This window comes from Tachyglossus aculeatus, chromosome 16, assembly GCF_015852505.1.
Source record: "Tachyglossus aculeatus isolate mTacAcu1 chromosome 16, mTacAcu1.pri, whole genome shotgun sequence".
Taxonomy (NCBI): Eukaryota; Metazoa; Chordata; class Mammalia; order Monotremata; family Tachyglossidae; genus Tachyglossus; species Tachyglossus aculeatus.
In genome coordinates, this window is record NC_052081.1 from 28,754,824 (window position 1) to 28,777,134 (window position 22,311).

At 39.6% G+C, this 22,311-nt stretch overlaps 1 protein-coding gene across 1 annotated transcript in view; it reads right to left on the reverse strand.

Annotated features, from left to right (window-relative positions):
• ATRNL1 (attractin like 1) overlaps window positions 1-22,311 on the reverse strand; it is a 602,420-nt gene that overhangs the window by 391,900 nt on the left and 188,209 nt on the right. Inside the window, exon 21 of the mRNA XM_038758614.1 lies at window positions 13,517-13,569. Coding sequence (XP_038614542.1) covers window positions 13,517-13,569 — 53 coding nt within the window. The remainder of the gene's footprint in view (window positions 1-13,516; window positions 13,570-22,311) is intronic.

A 22,311-nucleotide genomic window follows, 5' to 3' on the forward strand; every position in this document is an offset into this window, starting at 1 on the left:
AATCAAAATTACCTCTTAAATGAGGGTTCCATTAACTAATTTTCTTTCAAAACAGGATGGCCCCAAAATGAAGGTGAAACAGAATTAAAGTGGGGCATTTGACTTTTAAAATGCAGTAATTTAATAAAATAAAATACACCACTCTCTAAGAATAATAATAATGGTATTTGTTAAGTGATTACTATGTGCCAAGAACTGTTCTAAGCGCTGGGGTAGATACAAGGTAAGCAGGTTGTCCCAAGGACTGCTCCCAGTCTTAATCCCCATTTTACAGATGAGGTAACTGAGGCACAGAGAAGTTAAGCGACTTGCCCAAAGTCACACAGCTGATAATGTGGCAGAACCAGGATTAGAACCCACATCCTCTGACTCCCAAGCCTGTGCTCTTTCCACTGAACTGTGCTCTTCCCAATGAACCATGCTGCTTCTCTAGTCATATATTTCTGCTGTTGGTTGTAGCTCGAGGCTGAGTGTTGCTACCTGCACTGCAACTGAGTCATTGCACTACAAAGTTTCAATCAATCAATCAATCAAATGTACTGAGTGCTTACTGGCTGCACAGCACTGTACTGAGTGCCCAGGAGAGTACAATGTAACAGAGTTGGTACTCATGACCCTTGTCCACAGGAGTCTAGAGAGGAAGACAGACATTATAACAAATTGGGGATATTTACATGAGTGCTGTAGGACTGAGGATGAGATAATTATCAAATGCTTAAAGGTTACAAATCTAAGTACAAGGGTAATGCAAAGGGGAGAGGGAGTAGGGGAAATGAGGCTTTGTCAGGAAAGACCTCAGAGCAGACATGATTTTAATAGGCTTTGAAGGTGGCAAAAGTGATGGTATGTCAAATATGAAGCAGGACAGTGTTCCAGGCTGGAGTGAGAATGTGGGCTGGCAGTGAGATAGATGAGAACGAGATCGAGTAGATTGGCATTACAGGTGTGAAGTGAGCAGGAAGATTTCCTCTCTGGCAAATCAGAACGGTATGATAAGAGGGGGCCAGCTGTTTGACTGAGTGCTTTAAAGCCAATGGTAAGGAGTAACTGTTTGATGCGGCAGTAGATGGGCAACCACCAGAGACACTTGAGGCGTGGGGAAACATGGATCGAACAGTTTTGTAGAGGGATTATCCAGGCAGCCAAGTGAAGACTGGAGGGGGAAGAGACAGGAGGCAGGGAGGCCAGAAAGGAGTAATAGTAATAGTCAAGGTGGGATAGGATAAGTGCTTGGATCAGTGCAGTATCAGTTTGGGTGGAGAGGGAAGGGTGGACTTTAGTGATGTTGTGAAAACGGAACCAACAGGATTTGGTGACGGATTGAATTTGTGGTTTAGGTAAGAGATGATTAGAGCATAATGCCAAGATTACAGGCCTGTGAGACAGGAAGAATGACGGTGCTGTCCAGACTAATGGAAAAGTCAGGGCAGGAGACATTGTTTGGGTGGGAAGATAAGGAGTTCTGCTTTGGATATGTTATGTTTGTGGTGTCAGCAGGATATCCAGGGAGAGATGCAGAGGCAGGAGGAAATGTGAGAGTGCACAGAAAGAAAGAGGTCAGGGATGGGGAGGTATATTTGGGAATACTCCACATAGAGATAGCAGTTGAAGCCATGAGAGTGAATGAGTTCTCCAAGGGAGTAAGTGAAGATGGAGAACTACTGTTAGAGGGTGTGAGGCAGAGGAGAAGCCTGCGAAAGAGACTGAGAAGGAGCAGTCAGAGGGAGAGAGGTGCTGAACCAAGAGAGGACAGGGTGAGTGAAGCCAAGGTTGGATAGCGTTTCCAGAAGAAAGGGTTTGTCTACAGCGTCAAAGACAGCTGACAGGTCAAGGAGGATTCAGAGGGAGTAGATGCCATTGGATTTGGCAAGAAGGAGGTCACTGGTGACCTTAGAGAGGGCAATTTCTGTCCACTACACTCCATGAAAACTGCGACTAGGTCCTATAAAACCTCATAGGTAGTATATATAGCAAAGTACAGGGCTCTGCACCTATGACGTGATCAATAAATATAGTTAATTGATTGTGAAGCTATAGTTTCCTACAAAATAGTTGAATACACTGTATTTATAGACTACTTTGCTATTTGTAAAAATGGAATATTTCATTGAAGAACATGATGTTGACATGCTATGTTAAATGTTTATGCTAAGAGTTGGCCAAAGGAAAATGCTACATTAACTACTTAAAATCTCTTCTGAACTCAATTTAGGCAATAACCCCCAAATGCATATTTTTTCCCATTAGGAACAGGAGAAGTAATAATAATAATAATAATAAGTTGCCACAGAGGAATAAACTATCATTTTACTTTACTGTACACTCCTTAAAGGTAAGGATGGTATCTTCTGACTCCATTATATGCTCCCAAAGGTTTAGTGTAGTGATCTTCACACAGCAGATGTTTAATACTCCTTATTGGTTTTTACCTGTCAGTGGTTGGTATGTGAGGAAATGAGTAGATGATCATGGAATATCTGGTTTGGCACCTCTATCAAAACTTTTCTCATTTCCACCAAAATATTTCGGTTTACTCTTACCAGTAATTTAAAGACTATGGTATAAATGATATATGAGCCACATAACAAATAAAAAGTATAATCCGTTTAGCAGTTCATTTGAACATCTATGTTTTTTAATCATGCCTCCATAATGCTGGATTATTTCCCATTAAATTCTAACAGTATTTTGAAAAGCCAGAATTCCCACTGTGAAATTTGTCTCTTTTGTCTATATGTATTCACAAGATGTTAATTAGCAATAATGTTTTTTGTTGGGATGAGTTTCCCCTTTAATAATTGCAAAAGCTTTAATGAAGGGTGAGATTTTGTTCTCCCTTTTTTCTGGTAAATATCTGCATTTTAGTCACCTGACAAAGCACTAGTAATTAAACAACAGCAAGTAAACCCATTACTACTTCACTGTAATAAGCATAGGTTTTCATGTCTATGCATTTTAGAGTTCTGACGTTCTTTTATCTGTGTATCTTGTGAATCTGTTATTGTAGTTTTGCAAGCCATCTTCTTGTTAAAACTACTGAACTTTTAACAGTATCAACTCCAATAAAACACTTTATTCACAACACTTATTGCATTCAAAATACACTTCAATTTTCCTTGTTAAATCTCAGGTTTACTTTGCCACATCTAAATCTAAAAAGCACCCCTTTGTTTTTTAGGCAAATTCATCTATTGAGAGATGTCACTGATTATAGTTGTCATGATCATTCCATACTTTTTATACTCCCTTAAAAAGAGTTTCAAGAGCTTGATTACACTTATTCAATTAAGAAAAACAAGTAATTGGAAACAGTGCAATATGTCTATAATGAACACATGGAAAATTACCACAATAATTACACAAAATCAAGTACCATTTTAATTAAATAAGAAAATAAATTTGAAACCACCAGCTCAATTTTATCACAAATACCAGTTTTAAACAGTCTACTCTTGCTGATGAATGCAAGTTGCCTCATTAAAGGTGTGAACATAGCTGCATGTTCATAAATTTCATTAAGGCAGCTGAGATTTATGAATATGTGGACAAGATAGAAGACCCAGACAATTCTAATATTAGTCAAAATATTTCCTGTAAGATTATAACCTTCATATATATTGTGCTATAGTCCCTCAAGAAGGAGTAAAGATGATCTAAGAGCCAGATCACACACATACACACCCCAAAAAAAAAAAATCACACCACTGTCTACATTTTGGAAGGTTTAACTCTATGTATAACTACCACAACACATCTATGGAAAAATAATCCAAATTGCAATACATGATGATAGGCTCTAAGCTGTTAGTCAGAAAAACAGACATTTTAGAGTTATCGTTGACTGTTCTTTTAATTTTCTGGTTTAATATGTAACAGGAGCTTAAAAGGCCAATTAAATGTTGGGCATCATCAGGAAGAGTACAGAAAACAAACCAGTGTTTGACAACACCTGAAATATTATGTTCAATTGTTTTGTCATAGTTTAGGAAACGCATATTTGACCTGGAAAAGGTATACATAAGAACAACCAAAATGATTAGGGAAATTTGAAATTCAGACATGGGTTCTAATTCCAACTCTGCCACTTGTCTGCTATATGACCTCGGGCAAGTTACTTCACTTCTCTGTGCCTCAGTCACCTCATCTGTAAAGTGGGGTTACGATTGTGAGCCCCATGTGGGAGAGGACATAGGTCCAACCTGATTATCTTGTATCTATCCCAACCTAAGAATAGTGCCTGGTATATAGCATGTGCTTACCAAATACCATTAAAAAAAATTTAGAAGTTTCCTTCCAAAGACAGACTGATAGAGTGAGGATTCTGTAGTCTGGAAAAAACCTGCTAAGATGTCTACATAATCATTAAGAATGCGGATACAGAATTATTGTCCCAAGAACAGGACTTGTCAAAAGCCACTGGAATTGGAGTGTGATAGGCCATAAACAGATCTGAAACACTTCTTTACATAGTGAATGGAAGCATATGGAATTATCTACCAAAGGAAGTCATACACACAGAAAACATTAGTGTTGAGAGGGTACTGAATAATTTCATAGAAAAATGATTCCTAATGGGGTACAAGAAGAAAAGGAAGGTTAGTGATGGAAAAGTTGAAGATGTTACATGACACTAACACAGGCAAGGAAGACTACAGCAGCTAAAAAGGCAACCGTTAGGGTACTGGGAATCAGATCAGTGTTATGTTTAACCATCAATGGATCCTACAAGTGAAAAAACCTTGGCATTTACCTCACCATGTGCTACACCCCTACCTCGCTATTTGATCAATTAATCAATGGTATTTCTTAAATGCTTACACCCTCTAAACTGTAATCTCACTATGGGCAGGGAAAGTGTCTACCGATTTTGTTGTACTGTATTCTCCCAAGTACTTAGTACATAGAAGTGCAAGTGCTTAATTAATGCCATTAATACCGATCAATACCACTTGTCTGCTGTGTGACTCTGAGCAAGTCACTTAACTTCTTTGTGCCTCAGTTACCTCATCAATAAAATGGGGATTGACTGTGAGAACCACGCGGGACATAGACTTTGTCCAACCTGATTGGCTTGTATCTACCCCAGCACTTAGTATAGTTCCTGACACATATTAAGTGCTTAACAAATACCATTAAAGAAGGAGAATACAGTCTATAGATCAGCTCTATAGCCGTTTCTTTGCACTGGTTCTTGGTCTTGAAGTCTTCATGATTTGACCAAGGCTTATGCACTATTCTCAATGGGAGCCTGCATCATCACCAGATATTAGGATAAGTGTCAATAAGGACAACCACCATCCAGTCCTTCAAGCATTTGTTGGTTTGTTCAAGACAAAATACTGGACTGGATGAGCCCTTGGTCTGCCCCCAGAAGAACATTCCTTACGTTTTTTTATATCCTGAAAATCCACCTGTTACTGGCTTTGAGGCAATGCTCAAAGCAACATAACTTCTCTAGGTGAATCACATGAAGAAAATAGACAGTGTTCTATTGGAGGAAATTACAGAAGACCAGTAGGCCTGGACTGTGGTAAATGGGAAGAGAGGGGGGGTTTCCTCGAAAGGAAGTTTTGGGAAGGCTAGGAGGCTAAATGGGAAATTAGTGGGAATGGGAAATGGAAATGAGTGGCAACCAAAACAGTTCAGAAAGGACCACCTTCACAGGTACACAATGAAACACAGAATGTCAACTTCTCATCAGCCTATGCAGCCAAACCTAAGGGCACACAGAGGATCTTATGCTTGGTAGCATTATCCTCATATTTAAGACAGTTATTTACCTATAACTACACTATTTCAGAAAATAACGAATTTGACTTTTATTCAAAACTCCTCAAGCACAGACAAAGTGAATCAATGGTAATTAAGCTTCTCTTCACTTGTGAATAGGGTAAATATTGTTAATTAGCCAAACTAATTGGCACTGAGGATTCTTGGGATAATCGAAAGTTAATTTAGCCCAACCTGTGACCCAAGTGGGTGGCTGGGAAATGTCAACAAGTTCATATTAATTAGCTGGAATAGAAAAGTGAAAGAGGTTATAATAATAACCCCACCCCACAGCACTTATGTATACATCTATTATTTTATTTATTTATATTGATGCCTGTTTACTTGTTTTGATGTCTGTCTCCCCCCTTCTGACTCTAAGCCCAAAGTGGGCAGGGATTGTCTCTCTTTACTGCTGAATTGTACTTGCCAAGAACTTAGTACAGTGCTCTGCACACAGTAAGTACTCAATAAATATGACTGACTGAATGAATACTAATAATTGTGGTATTTGTGGCCTACTGTGTGCCAAGCACTGTATTTAGCTCTGGGGTAGGTACAAGATCATCAAACTGGACACGGTCCCTGTCCATCATCAGACTCAGAGTCTGTAATAGTCTGTCGGAGGGAGAATGGACAAGGAAACAGGCACAGAAATGTTTGGTGACTTTCCCAAGGTCACACAGACCTTTTTCTATTCTATTCTCCTTCCTTATTCTAAGGTACAAGCCTCTGTCTTGTTGACAATTCCCTCTGGAATGCTCAAATAGGAAGAGTGTTACTTGTGGGGACTCATTTGAAAGGCTAATTAGAAGTGGACTAGGGTGAAGAGATACTTTTCTTAAAGAATAGCCAATCAGTAAAAAAAAAAAAATCACTGCCTGCACAGAATCTTACTTTGCTCATCCCCATTTTCTCTGTGAATTGTTTTTCTTGCTTTTTCCCTTGTTTTAGCAAGGAAATGGAGAAAACATCCCCAGTTCTTTCACAAACCAACTAGACGGCCATACACAACAATGACTTATGAGAGGAATCAATGTAACAGTGCGTGCTGCCAACAAAGTCTCTCGGAGCGTTTGGTTTCCTAACCATAAACTGCATCCACCATCCCTATCAGTCATCTTGCAAATTGTGCTGATCATGACAGGAGAACCACGAGAAAGTGTGGGAGGCTTGGCACAACCTTTCACCATCCGTGACTAGAGAAATATAGCCAGCATGTCTCCTGCTGACCATTGGATATATCTGTCCCATCTTCCCAACTCTAATCTAAAATATTATAGGCAGTTCCACTCGGGTCTCTTATGGAGGAAGAAACCAGTGTCATTCATTCAGAGTCCCTTATGTGCACGGCACTGTACTAAGCACTTGGGCCAAAATAATTAGGATCTACTCGGGGAAACAGGCAGGCAGAAAAGTACTTAAGCTTAGGAGTCAAAAGCTGCAAATGATTATGACCCGAAAACGCAAAGATGGGTAACTGAATAAGTTGTACCTGCATTGTCAAGTTGATATGAGTCAATAGGATACGATTATATGCATCGATACGTATATAAGAGCTTAAGATGGCTAACAGTACCGATGAGTTGAGTTGGCTGTTGCGGTAATGCCACCCAAAAGAAAAATACTTTAATTAAGGAAACCTCCTGGAAGAGGTGAGATTTCAAGAGAGCACTTTGAAGTTGGGGAAAGTTCTGGCCTGGCAAATTTGAAGGGCAGGGGATTCTGAGCAGAAAGGGATGACACGAGCAAGTGTGGGAGACAGTGAGATAGTTCACTTCGGGGGGCAGACAGTGTGGGTTGGGGAGTAGCAAGACAGGCCAAACGAGAGTCCCTAGAAACCCCTGAAGGGATGGTTGGTATAAAACATATTAAAGAAACCCTGAAGAATATTTGTTTACAATGAAATTTTTCAGTCTGTCTGTATTTGTAAGTTATTTTCCCAGGTCCTCTTATACTCTTGATTTTCCCCAACAATAGACTGTAAGTACTTTATTAGACTGGAGCACGTTATGAGCAGGGAAGATGGCTGCTAATTCTGCTACATTGATTGTACTCTCCCAAGTGTTTAGTAAAGTGCTCTGCTCTTCGTAAGTGCTCAATGAATATCAGTGATTGATTGATGATAATATAATCACAATGACAGCATTTATTAAGCTCTTGCTATGTACCAATGTGCTGAGAGTTGAGATAATATAAGTTAATCAGACTGGACACAACCCCTGTCCCATACAGGCCTCACAGCCTAAAATGGGAGGGTCACAAGTATTTCATCCCCATTTCACATATGAGGAAGAATGAAGACGTTAAGTAACCTTCCCACGGACAATGTACCTCATACTTACCTCTCCTGCCCCTGACCTCTTGGTTCATCTCCTTCCTGCTACTAAAACTCCCTTCCATATCAAATCCCACCAGATTCCAGCTCTTCCCTCTTCAAACCCTCTTGCAATAGCACCTCCTCAAGGAGAATTTCTCCAAGTCATATCACATCTTCCACATCAGCACTTAGGCATTCACAGAACTTTGGGACCCATTGATATACACACTACTCTTTGAGAACTTACTTATTTACTTTCCATCTTTCCACTCTATTTTTCTTCCAATACCTAAATTATCTGGTGTCTTGTTTCCCTCAGATTGTAAGCAACTTGACGGCAGGGATTGAGTCCTTTATCCTCTATTGCACTCTTCCAAGTGCATTTAGTACAGTGCTGTTTACATAGAAGACACTCAGTATGAATGATTGCTTTGATTATGCAACAAAAACAGTTGCAAACCATTGGACTATATGATCTCCGAATATTCCTTCCAGCCCTAGATTCTATGCTGTTAAAACATTTAATCTCAATTCATTACTTCAGTTCCTATTTTCTAAAGTAAAGATCCTTTAAATTGTATGTTTTCTTGTATTTTAACCTGCTGAATTCAAGAAACCAGAGATGGCACTTGCCGGTGTAGTCATTATATTCCTGTATTTAGTAATAATAGAAGAATTGCTTCAATCTGCATGAGGGTCAATCAATGTTAGATATAATTTCTGGAACTCATTACTTTAAGTCAAGCATGACAGTTTTATAATTACAGTAGGAATTCAGTTTAAACTGAATGCTGTCCTAAATGAAAACAAGTAAAATATGGCTCTGTAAAATCATGGATAAATCCTGTCCCATTTCTTCTAATTCTGCAAAAACCACTTTTAATTCCAATTGCTGTAATTTACAGCAACTGCCATTCATTTTAAGTTTCAGATAATCTTTACAATTATTTGAGGTTTCTGTCTATAATATTTATACTTGCATTTACCTTAGCTACTCTCCTTCAAATGCTTTTGACTTTAAAGCAATAAAGTACTTCAACTATAACAAGGCTGCCATCTAGTGCTTTAGGTCCATTTCCAAGACTTTTTTCCCCAGCTTTTAGCTCTAATTTAAGAAGGGAAAAGATCTTTGCCACTCCACCTTTCAGTACTTTTTTGAATGAATTATGAACCACGTGATTTCAATCCCGTTCTTCCAAAGACTTAGATGTTTGGATCCACATGTATAGCAAATAAAGACAGACTGAGGCATCCTATTCGATGAAGGGTAAAGCTTATGTTGTCAAAAACATAACAGGCTCTTCACTCCCTACACCGACCGCTTTAAACCACATTTCAAATTCAAGGTCATGCTCCACAAAGACTGTGTAACTCCTGGAGGAAGGAAGAAAGGACTTAAGAGGAGAAGGAAGAAGAGGAGGAGAAATATGAAGAGGAGGAAGAGCAGAAGGAGGATCAGGAGGAAAGGGAGAAGGAACAATGAGAGGAGCAGGGGAGGAGGAAGGGCATTAGAAGGAGAAGAAGAAGGAGAGGAAGAAGAAGAGGAGGAGGAGCAGGATGAGAAAGAGCAGGAGGAAGGCGAGGAAGAGCAGGAGGAGGAGAAGAAAGAGGATAAGATCCTTAGGGAAAATACCAGATGTTTTATATTTTATAATTTGACCATTATATCATAATTTAATACTTTAAATTACTGTTTGATATATTATAATTTTGTAATTACATTTTTGTTTTTTTAATTTGCCTTTCAGTATCAAGAATTTGGATCGCAAAGAATTTGGATAAACATAGAAAGCGTGGACAGGATACATCATTTTGCAGTGTAGTATTTTCCTGCCAAGACCTTACTCTGCAGTTGAAAATCTGTGAATCTTATGGCTATTAGGTGTGTGGAATTTCCATTAGAAGCTTACTGTAAAGCAAACAATACATAGCCGCTTATTGACAAGACACAATACCAAACATAGAAAACTATTTTCAAATTAGCCTCTGAATAATAATAATAATAATAATAATAATAATAATAATAATAATAATAATAATAATCATAATAATAATAATGGAATTTATTAAGCACTTACTACGTGCAAATCACTGTTCTAAGCGCTGGGGAGGTTACAATAATAATAATAATAATAATAATGGCATTTATTAAGCGCTTACTATGTGCAAAGCACTGTTCTAAGCGCTGGGGGTGATACAAGGTGATCAGGTTGCCCCACGGGGGGCTCACAGTCAATCCCCATTTTACAGATGAGGTAACTGAGGCACAGAGAAGTTAAGTGACTTGCCCAAAGTCACACAGCTGACAATTGGCGGAGCTGGGGTTTGAACCCATGACCTCTGACTCCAAAGCCCGTGCTCCTTCCACTGAGCCAAGTTGCTTCTCTGAATCGAAATAATACCCCTAATGGTCCTGAACGGTAGGATTTAATAGAAACACGGATAAATCTAAGTTGGTACTTTTCAATAATAGTTTACCATTTCCCTTTTTCCTCTGATCAGAAGATACTTCTTGCCAAAATCATAAAATATTGGTGAAACGGCTTTTCTGAAAGTGAAGATGCTAGCTTTCATTTTATTTCCAAAATATTGTTTTTAAGGATTTTAGCTGATGTTTACATAATAATGATGGCATTTATTAAGCACTTACTAGGTGCAAAGCACTGTTCTAAGTGCTGGGGATCACACAACCATAGGGATTCACTACAGTTCAAAAGTCATTTATTCCATGAATCCATCTTTGGAGACACCAAGGCACAATGACTTAGAAAACATTCTTGGACTTTAAAACTCCTCACTTGCTATTCCACAAATTAGCCATGTACTTAGAGACTAGGTAATTTCACAGATGAGCACTTCTCTGTCAGCAAATACTAGAAGCCATTGAATCCTGAAGATGGAAATTTAAGTTCACCTAGCCTGTACTGTGGCAACAATACAATATCTATAAAGAGCATTTCCAATAAAGATAGGCTCTCGGAGCATTTCCGAGACTTGACTTTGACCCTTAGCACCCTCATACGCTTTTAATTAATTAATAAAAGTGATCTAAATCCTGGCTGAGAGTACACATCCTTCCTGGCCTCTTCTCCCCAAGAAGGGCTTGGGCTTCTTGGCTTCATCTCATCCCTCTGCACTATGACTCTTGGCAGACAAACTGAACAGATTAACACTACATTTGACAATATTAGTGTTTCCAAAGCATTCACTGAGAGGGAAGAAACTGTAGCTCATTCCTTCACTTGCTGTGCAGCTTCTGGTGAAAATTGAGGTAACGAATACTTTGTTATGCTTTATTTTGCCGTTGCAGCAGCTGTGACTATCCTGCCCACATGGGGCTAGGAAAGGGAGGGAATGCAATGACCAACACAGACCCAAATGTTTCATCGTCACTCGCCACCACCACCAGGTCCTCCCCAGAAAACCGGCTCATCACCACTCTTCCCCAGAACACCACTCACCACCACCTTCTCCCAGAAAAAAGTTTGCCTCCACTCCTTGCCATTTCCTCTAACCTCAGAACACCTGCTTGCCATTATGGTAAAATATTTTTTTTTTGATCTGCAGCTCTTGGCCACATTGTGTTTTCAATTTGCTGCTCTTCAGTTCAAGAGAAGCCCAGTGGATACAGCACGACCCAGGGGTCATAAGGATCTGGGTTCCAATCCCGGCTCTACTATGTGTCGGCTGTGTGACCTTGGGCAAGTCATTTTACTTCTCTGTGCCTCAGTCACCTCATCTGTAAAATGGGGATTAAAGCTGCGAGCCCCATGTGCAGCATGGACTGTGTCCAATCTGCTTAGCTTGTATCTACCCCAGCACTTAGTACAGAGCCTGGCACATGGCACTTAAAAAACAACATTATAAAATGAGATTGGTCACTTCTAGCACATGCTGAATAGTTCTGCTATGAAAGGATCTGAAAAAAAATCTGAAAGGAGCACCTGGATAGGTGAAACCCATTTCAAAGATTTCAGCTGTAGCTGATGGAGATGTCTTTGATTTGCCCAGAAATGGTCACCATGAATAGCCAAAGAAGTTTTTTACTTTAATTAAAATGTACAACTAAATATCATCTGGCATTCTGATATCACTGCAACACTTGGGCAAGTACTGCCAGCAATATGAGAAGCTGAAGAGTCAAGCATAGATTGATATAACTGGACAAAGGCTCAGCAGAATATACTTGGAAAGAGCATCTCAAAAAAGACTAAACGCTTACAGATTCAGCCTCTTTTACAAGTGTTCAAAACAAGAAATAGTAACATTAATATGTCCTCAGTCCCACAGTATTTACATGCATATCCATAATTCATGTATTCATATTAATGTCTGCCTCCCCCTAAAGCTTATATGGAGAAGTGGGGGCTGGAGTGTGGGGGGGGGACATGTCTATAAACTCTGTTTTATTATACTCTTCCAAGTGCTCAGTATACACTTAGTAGCTCTGCATACAAGTAAGCACTGACTGATAATATTAGTGCAACAACATGTGGTTAGAACATAAAGAATGAAGTAATGCAAATCCTGTAGGGTTTTGGTAGCTTTTTGGAGTATTTTGTAACTGGAGTGTCAAATAGATTATCGAGTCAAAGGCAGTCAGAGTAAAAGGGGCAACTGGCTGAGAGGCATCCTAACAGAGAGACAAACCTGGGGCAGAAAAACACCTTTGTTCTCTTTACAATCAACTGCCCTGACTGGTTCACTCAGTCACCTATCTGGAAGCAGAAGGTCAGATCGGATAATTTCTCAAGATCCATTCCAGCTCTATTATTCTGTGTTTCTACAATGATGACCAAACCACTGACCACTTTAAAACTGTGTCTAAAACCTTTTTAAAAAGGTATTCATTGAGGTTTCAGATGAAACATAAATCAATGGAAATATCTGTGGTCCCTCTGGGATAAGCATGCAGGCCAAGGAAGGTTAATTAACAATCCGTTTGGAGCATTCTGTAGCTATATGGAAACTTCAGAACTCCCGGTATTCTGGTGAGATTTGGATACTCTTTCACCAGACATCAGTGTTGCAAAATCCCCAACAGTCATAGCAGTATGGGGAAAGTATTCAGTTTTAAAATCTGTCAGTGTAGAATGGGGGGTGGGGTGATATACCACCTACGAAACAATAAAAATAACCAGCCTCCAAACTCAGGCAGCATGTGGCAAAGGTTAGTCTAGGCCTGGGATGGTTGATCATGGAACTGTTAGAACCTCAACTTAAGCACATGCCTACAGTATCAAAAAACCACATCATTTTACAAGGTAAACAATGCAACCTGTTAATTAATTCAACATTCATCAGAGGCATTTTTAGTAGTCAAGGTGCCTTTCAAATTGGGTTATGGCAGTATTAAATCTACTGTGCTGTTAAGAACTGGCTAAGAGGATAAAGTCCTTAGGAAAAAGAAAACATTCAAATACTCACAGTAACATGTTCCTCTAAGTGGATTCCCAAGATAACGATTTTCAGAGTCACATCTGCAGAAATTAAAACATTTGAATCACATTAAAATGTCACAGTTTAGAAGACCTTTCATTTTTCTTCAAAGTAAAGGAAGTGTTTATATGAAGATGGCACTAAAAATAAATCTTTATTTTAAAGGTAAAACACAATATTCTAAAGTGTTCAAAAAGCAAGCTTGCATAAGTCTGTACATAAATATATATACACATACATAATTACATAATACATATTATTTATATTAATTTTCATGTATTCATTCTTTCAATTTGTAAAAACAACAGTCCTTAAGGCTCTGGGTAAACATACACAGTTTTAAAATGACAAACCATTTCTCTCTAATGAGAATTCCCTTAAGTGTTCTATTAAAGAAAAACATGTAAATTGTTGCATAGCCCATTTAAACATTTTGAACAGGGGAAGAAAGTTTATGTTCCAAAGTCAGTCATTTGTATATTGAGCGCTTACTACGTGCAGAACACTGTACTAAGCACTTGGGAGAATACAATATAACAATAAACACACATTTCCTGCCCACAACAAGCTAAGTGCTGGAAAGAAAACACCTTTCTTCTAGTTGCCTTGAAGACTGAACATGGGTGGGAGGGAGTGTCTGTGAACAGTTTTAAAGATGGTTTACATCTGCTAGACCACAGCTCATGAGCTCATCCCACATAACTGAACATCAGAACAATGCTATAACAGACAGCAACTGGCATCACTATCTGGAAAACTTGCTGTTCTGTTTCTGACAAGTATTTTCAATATTATTACATCACATATGCCCACAGTCTGATTTCTTCCAAGCTTAGTCTGTTCTGCTTAATTCCTGGATATACAACTAGAAGTTCATTTTCATGGTCAAGGTAGATGCATAGCCCACTACAGGTACCATGGACCACAGCCAAACTGACCGGTCCAAACCTGATCCTCCCCTCATGACCAACCAACAGAGGAGAGCAGGGCTATGAACTAAGACCAGCCCGGTTGAAACCATCCTGTGCAGCCATACACAGTAAGGGTTCAATAAATACCACTGATTAATATTTGAAGACACAACAGGAAAACCGGAAGCTTGTACCATCATCATTAATGGTTTTTATTGAGCGTTTACGGTGTGCAGGGCACTGTAGCAAGCTCATGGGAGAGGATGCTTCCATTTATCCAAGGCATTGCTTCAAATCAACAGAGAGCACAAACTAAAGAACATGAAGCACTCACCATGAAGTTCCTTTTATATTTGCAACTATGCTTTAAACCCCCATATATGAAAACATATGATCAATCAATGCTGTTTATTGGGCACGTGCTATGTGCAGAGCACTGTACTAAGCACTTGGGAGAGTATAATACACACTGTTGGTAGATACATGCCCTGCCCGCAAGAATCATACAGTCCAGAAGGTGCTTTTCAGAATCAGCCCAATGCTAGCATCATCGCTATCAGCATTTATTGAGCACCTAATACATGCTGAGTATTGTGTTGGACACTTGGGAACATACAACAGGAGAAAAAACAACCCCTGCCTTCAGAAAGCAATAAGCCAAAGTTATGGATTGGTGATTGGCCTGAAGAATATGTGACAGTGTGAATGCCTTCAATGACTTTGCTTCTTTAGCAGTACACCTTTCAACAAAGCACAGATGAACAAGAAAGAAGCTCAGTGGAAAGAGCACGGGCTTTGGAGTCAGAGGCCATGGGTTCAAATTCCAGCTCTGCTGTGTGTGTTTGGGCAAGTCACTTAACTTCTCTGGGCCTCAGTTACCTCATTTGTAAAATGGAGATTAAAACTGTGAGCCCCCCGTGGGACAACCCGATCACCTTGTAACCTTTCCAGCACTTAAAACAGGGCTTTGTACATAGTAAGCACTTAACAAATACCATCATCATTATTATTATTATTAATACACAAAATGGCAAAATATCAAATGAAATAAAAACTGGTACAGTAAAAGTTCTGTACCCAGTGAACTCATGGATCAGAAATAACCTATTAATCAAAAATGAGTGGAAGATTCAGGGGCTAACCAATAATGGGTTAGGCACACAGGATAAAATTTCACCCAGAAGCCTCAGGAAGGTCAGTGTAGGGTAAACAGCAGAGTAGCTACACTTAATGTTCATAATAACAACATACTGAACAATACACTGAACATGACTCAATCAAAGGTAATTACTGAATGCATACTGTCTGCAGAACATTGGGGAGAGTATAACAGAGTGAGTAGACATATTCCCTTTAATAACGGTGCTTACAGTATAGTGGGAGAGACAGACATTAGAATAAATTCCAGCTAGGAGGAGGTAATAGTGTATTAAGATATGTTAAGTGAACATATTATGAATTCATAAGAGCTTAGCAGGTGCCAGTGCCTTGATAAGGCGGTTTCAGGGAGATAGGGTGGGGAGATGCTAAATTAATCGGGGAGAATGGGGAGATCAATAGTCTGTCAGATGGGAAAGAGGGATACAGGGGTGTGGTGGGGGGTTGCAGGGCACAGTGAGAAGGGGGAGCTTGATAAGAATGAAGAGTGTGAGCTGGTGTGTAGTGGGACAAGGGATTCAATAAGGAGGAGGCAGAAAGCTGAATGAATGCCTTAAATCCAATGGCCAGGAGTTTCTATTTGATGCAGAGAACAATAGGTAACTGCAGGTTTTTGAGGAATGGGAAGATGTGCACAGAACAATGTTTTAAATAAAATGGTAGTCTGAGAGGGGAGGGAACAGAGGCAAATGGTATCGGAGAAGAAGCTGATATAGAAGTCAATCCAATAGTGGGAATATAATAATAATTAATTATGGTATTTGTTAAGCACTTACTATGTGCCAAGCACTGTTCTAAGCACTGGGGTAGATACAGGGTAATCAGGTTGCCCCACGTGGGGCTCACACTTTTAATCCCCATTTTACAGGTGAGGTAACTGAGGCACAGAGAAGTTAAGTGACTTGCTCAAGGTCACAGCAGACAAGTGACAGACCTAGGATTAGACCCATGTCCTCTGACTCTCAAGCCCATCAAAGGACGTCATAAGACTGCACCAGTGTAGTAGCCATTTGGTTGGAGAGGAAGAGGCAAATTCTAGAAATGCTATGGAGGAAGAACAGACAGGACTTGGTGACATACTGCTTGACGAGGTTGAAAGAGAGAGAAGTCAAGGATAACATCAAGATTATACATAAGCTTGAGAGACAGAGAGGTGGTGCCTGTTTTGGGAAATTCAAGTGAAGGAGAGGAGAGGGGAGGAAAAATGAGAAAACATCAGGTTAGGAGATAATCTCTTGCTGAAATGATAGCCAGAGCAGTATAGAAGAAAAGCAAAACCTTGGTAGGACTTGGGGACTGCCTGGGAGCCAAGAACAGACATCAGTGGGGAGCTCAAACTGCTGCTACTCACCGAAAGGGAAAGAGTCACACTCTGTAAATAGCTTCTCCAGAGATCAATCAATCAAGAATTTTATCGTCCTATGGAAATAGGAAGGTTGGTAGAGGCTTTTGGCAAATGTTTGATAAAATGATTTCTCACTTTGTCCTTTGGGAAACTGACAAACTGTGGCATTAACATGGTATCAAAATTTGGATGCAACAGAAAGTCAAGAGACCAACTGTAGGACCCAATTTTCTAACTTACTTACTGTAAATCCTGGACTTAATTTATGCCCAAATATCATGGAGGTGGAAGAGGGCCATCTCTCCTATTGGCTGGACACTATCAGGGAAAAGCTATCAGCTTCTCTGTAGAAGTAGTCCCTGCCATTGGATTTAAGGCATTCAATCAGCTTTCTCCCTCCTCCTCATTGAATCCCTTCTCCCACTAGTAACCCCCCTGCCCACCCCTCATGCCCCCCTTTCCCATACAACAGACTACTGATCTTCCTATTTTCCCTGATTAATTTGGCATCTCCCCAGCCTATCTCCCTGAAACTGCCAGGAAAGAGGCCAAAGGGGGAGTTTCGGCTCCTCTTTTAATCATCTGCTGAAAGGCTGAGTTCCTTCCTGACCTCATGCTCACTGGGCTACTGAGCCAGGCCAGAATCAACTCTTGATCCCAACTCGGAAAACTACAAAGAAATCCTTCCAAACCTACCGCGGAGACTGTCATTACGGGCAGGAGATGTGTCTGCTAGTTCTCTTGTATTGCACTCTCCCAAGCACTTAGTATAGTGCTCTGCACAAAGTAAGGACTCAATAAATACGACTGATTGAGAGTGGCTCCAAACGACTGGTCCTCACTGGTTTTCAGTCTAGAATCTTTGGTCTTGTGCCACAGTCCAAGACACTCAGCAGTGAAAGAGGAGACAGTGGCCCCAGTGAAGGTGAGTTTGTTCATTCAGCATCTGCGTGAAGCTCACTATAGAAGCAGCAAGGCCCAGGGGGAAAAGCCCAGGTCTGGGAGTTGGGGGACCTGTACTCTGATCCAGGCTTCAACACCTTTCAGCTCTGTAACTTCAGGCAAATCACTTATTATCTCTGTACCTGTTTCCTCATCTGTATAATGGGGTTTAAATACCTGTCTACCCCTGGCTTAGACTGTGAGCCCAATGTGGGACAGGGACAAGCTAGGATCTCAAGCAATGGGTCCCTGGAACACAGTCAGATCAACTAGTAAGTATTCAAGCATTGTTCACTGCATGAGCCGAACATGGGAGCAGAGCGGATAACAACAGATTCACTAAATGGCTGCTTTAAGATGATCTGAAATGAAAGGATCCTGTCCATCCACAGAAAGGATAGAAGAAATGCTTTAGAGGTAAACCACAGATCCAGAGATTTGGTAGGCAAGAGGAGAAGGAAGACCAGTTTGATGTTCAACAGTTGGGAATGGGGCAACTTAGATAGAGCAGTCTTTACGAAGAACCCAAAGAGAGAAACAAAAACAATGTTTGCCATTAATGACGGCAAATGCCACAGGACACAAAGGAAATTTCCAAGTTTTTTTATTCTGAAGTCTCGGCACAGAAGTTGATCTATTATTCTTACTGGGAGACATCAGGTTTAGAAGGAGATAAGGAAAGAACTAGAATCATTAACCAATTTTGACTTAATTTGATGTTCAACTATTTAACCTTAGATACATATCAATTAAAATCTACAGATCTATAGAATGTTCTGCTTCTAAAAAAAACTGGAAAAATGACTAGTGGCAATGGGATTTCAGTCAGGTAATTCAGTTTTTTCCAGCACTTAGAACAGTGCTTTGCACATAGTAAGCGCTTAATAAATACCATCATTATTATAAGCATGAATCCTGATACATCACAACACCACCACTAAAATCAAGCAAAAACTCCTCACTCTTGGCTTCAAGGCTCTCCATCACCTCGCCCCCTCCTGCCTCACCTCTCTTCTCTCCTTCTCCAGCCCAGTCCGCACCCTCCGCTCCTCTGTCGCTAACCTCCTGTGCTAACTGTGCCTCATTCTCGCCTGTCCCACTGCCGACCCCCGGCCCACAACCTTCCCCTGGCCTGGAATGCCCTCCCTCCACACATCCACCAAACTAGCTCTCTTCCTCCTTTCAAAGCCCTATTGAGAGCTCACCTTTTCCAGGAGGCCTTCCCAGACTGAGCCCCCTTTTTCCTCTCCTCCTCCCCATCATCACCCCTCCCTCCCTAATCCCTCCCCTCTCTCCCTCCTCACAGCACTTGTATATATATTTGTACATGTTTATTGACCTTGTATACCCCCAGTGTTTAGAACAGTGCTTGGCACATAGTAAGTGCTTAACAAATACTATTATTATTATTACTTTGTTTATTTTACTTGTACATATTTACTACTCTATTTTATTAATGATGCGCATATAGCTATAATTATATTTATTCTGACCGTTTTGACACCTGTCTACTTGTATTGTTTTGTTGTTTGTCTTCCCCGTCTAGACTGTGAGCCCACTATTGGGTAGGGACCGTCTCTACAATGTTGCCGACTTGTACTTCCCAATTGCTTAGTATAGTGCTCTGCACACACTAAGTGCTCAATAAATATAACTGAATGAATGAATGAATGTCAAAATTATATTAAATGTAAGATGACAAATTCTTACAAATCATACTTTCATCATTCATATTGGTACTCTAAATGAAAGAAGTGCATAGAACTACAATGAAAAGAAGAGAAATTCTGATAACAGAATGACATTAAATATAGGGATAGAGCATTGCCAAAAATCTAACTGGTTGCAAAAAAGTAATCAAATATTCATGTTTATTCATAAAAATATGTATTGCAAGTCCCAGTTCAATTCTGTTTCCAAATTGTTCCAATCTCCCATTAAAGATGCATACTACAGTTCATGTGAATTGCTTTGGGTAAGTCTAGAAGTACAGTCCCAATTATAAAAACTGCTACTCAGTGAAATTGTTCTACCATTATTCAATTTAGTTATTGCAATAATTGTTTTGTACTTTTCCAAAAACCAATATACATTATATTTAAAATAAAGTGTTCATTTTTGAGGTAAGGTTGTTTTATTTCTGGTATTGGCGACAGGTGCTTGGGAACATACAACAGAACTAAAAGCACTGGGTCCTGCCCTCAAGGAGCTTTCAATGAAATGTATTCTACTCTTGGTTGACACCAGGAAAGTAACCTAGGTCAGAGTCAAGGAGGTAATCGCGATGACTTTGATGATGTTATTTTTTGAGTACTTACTATGTGCCAAGCACTGTACTAAGCACTGGTGTAATCACAAGATAATCAAGTTGGACACAGATCCTGTCCAATCTAAGTAGGATGGAGGAGGTATTGAATCCCCCAGTTTACAGGTGAAGAAACTGAGGCCCAGAGAAGTTATGTTACTTGCCTAATGTCACACAGCAGGCAAGAGGAAGAGTTGGAATTAGAAACCACAACCTCTGACTCCTATGCTCGGGCTCCTTCTGCCTGACCGAGCTGCTTTCTATGTGGAACTCTATAGACTGGGCAGGGTCTGCCAAGATATTCAAGATACGCAGGTCAGGCATATGAAACCAACAATATCATATTTACTATGAGCCCCATGTGGGACAAGGAATGTGTGACCTGATTAACCTGTATTTACCACAGGGCTTAGAAGAGTGCTTGTCATATTGCAAGTGTTTACAAATACCATAATAAAAATAATACCACATTGCTCTGGCCCATTGTTTTACCTAGGATCCAAGATTCTGAAAGTGTTTAACAAATAGTACAAGAACATTTCTCTAATCTGTATTAGCTTTTTAAAAAAACTTTTAAGCACAGTAGTCCTATTTTTCATATCAGAAATAGATTCCATTAGCATGCAAATTTCCCTTAAAAGCAAGGGTTTGATTTTGAGAATTTTTTTAGTAAGGATCAGTTTTGTGGGTTTTTTCATTTGATTTCCATAGCTTTACTTCTCAAACTCACGCAGTTGCAGTAATCTGTCCACATATCCACAGTGATCCATCCAATGGCAGACTACAAATTATCATTCCCTTTATTATTCCTCCCACTCCTGATCTCTCACACACATATACCACATACAAACACTTCAGTTCTGCATCATTATAACATTTTCAGTCATCAGTCTTTAAAAAATAATGTAGAGCTCTAGAGACTGAACTCCTTGTGGGCACAGAACATATCCACCAACCATCTCGTTCTCTCCCAAGTATCTAGTACAGTGCTCAGCACACAATCAGCATGCAATAAATATCACTGATTGATATATAGAGAACAGGACTATGATCACAGCAAAACAAAGAAAATATTAAAAAGATGAAAAATGATTCTATTATAAACAATAAAGAGAAGAGAAAAGAAAGCTAGAGGATGGCTTACAAACTTTTGTTAGTATATAAAGGACTTTTGTGGGAGAGGATGCTGACCAGTTGATCTCTCCAATTTGTTGAACACGGAAAAAGAGAAAAAAATGGAATAAAACTTCTTGCTTTTCAGGGTGGAAAAAATACTGGAATGGCCTAATGAAGACAAACAACTATCTGGAGGCAGTGTGGTCTAATGAAAAGACCACAGGAGTGGGAATCAGGAGACTAGGTTCTAATGTCAGCTCTTCCCCTACTGAAATACACTGGGCAAAGAACTTAATTTCCTTGGGTCTCAGTTTTCTCATCTGTAAAATGGGGCTGAAACTGGTTTGTTCATACATTCATTCATTCAATTGCATTTATTGAGTCCTTACTCTGTGCCGAGCACTGTACTAAGCACTAGGGAGAGTACAATACAACAATAAACAGCCATACTCCCTACCCACAACAGGTTTATAGCCTAGAGACTGTGAATTCCAGTTCCTAGGCCATAGGAACCACTTAATACATGCCATAATCATTACTATCGATGGTTTTGTCATTCATTTTTCTGGAGACTGGCGACTGAATCAGATGATCCTTTGAAGTCCTTTCTAACTCTATTATTATTTGAGGCTAAAATACTTTTTACTCAGAAAAGCAGTGATAAGAATGATTTATTCACTTTCCATTGATATACTTATAATGACAAATGGAAGAATATACTTAACTGCAAAAGTATTTATCTATGGTTGTTTTAATAATAATGTCGTCTAGCCACAAAACTCTTTGACCAGTCATTAAAATGTCTCATAATCCTATTTATATTCACCCACTGAAAATGAAACTCACATGAAGCTTCCTATGATTTTCTGGGAGATGGAAAAAATACACCACACTACAAGATGTAGTCTTCTTAATTTCTTCTAAATCAGTGGTGAGAAACATGCTCTGAAATATTAAGTTCCTTTTCTTTGTGTTTTCTATATTCCCTCAACATATTCAAAATATC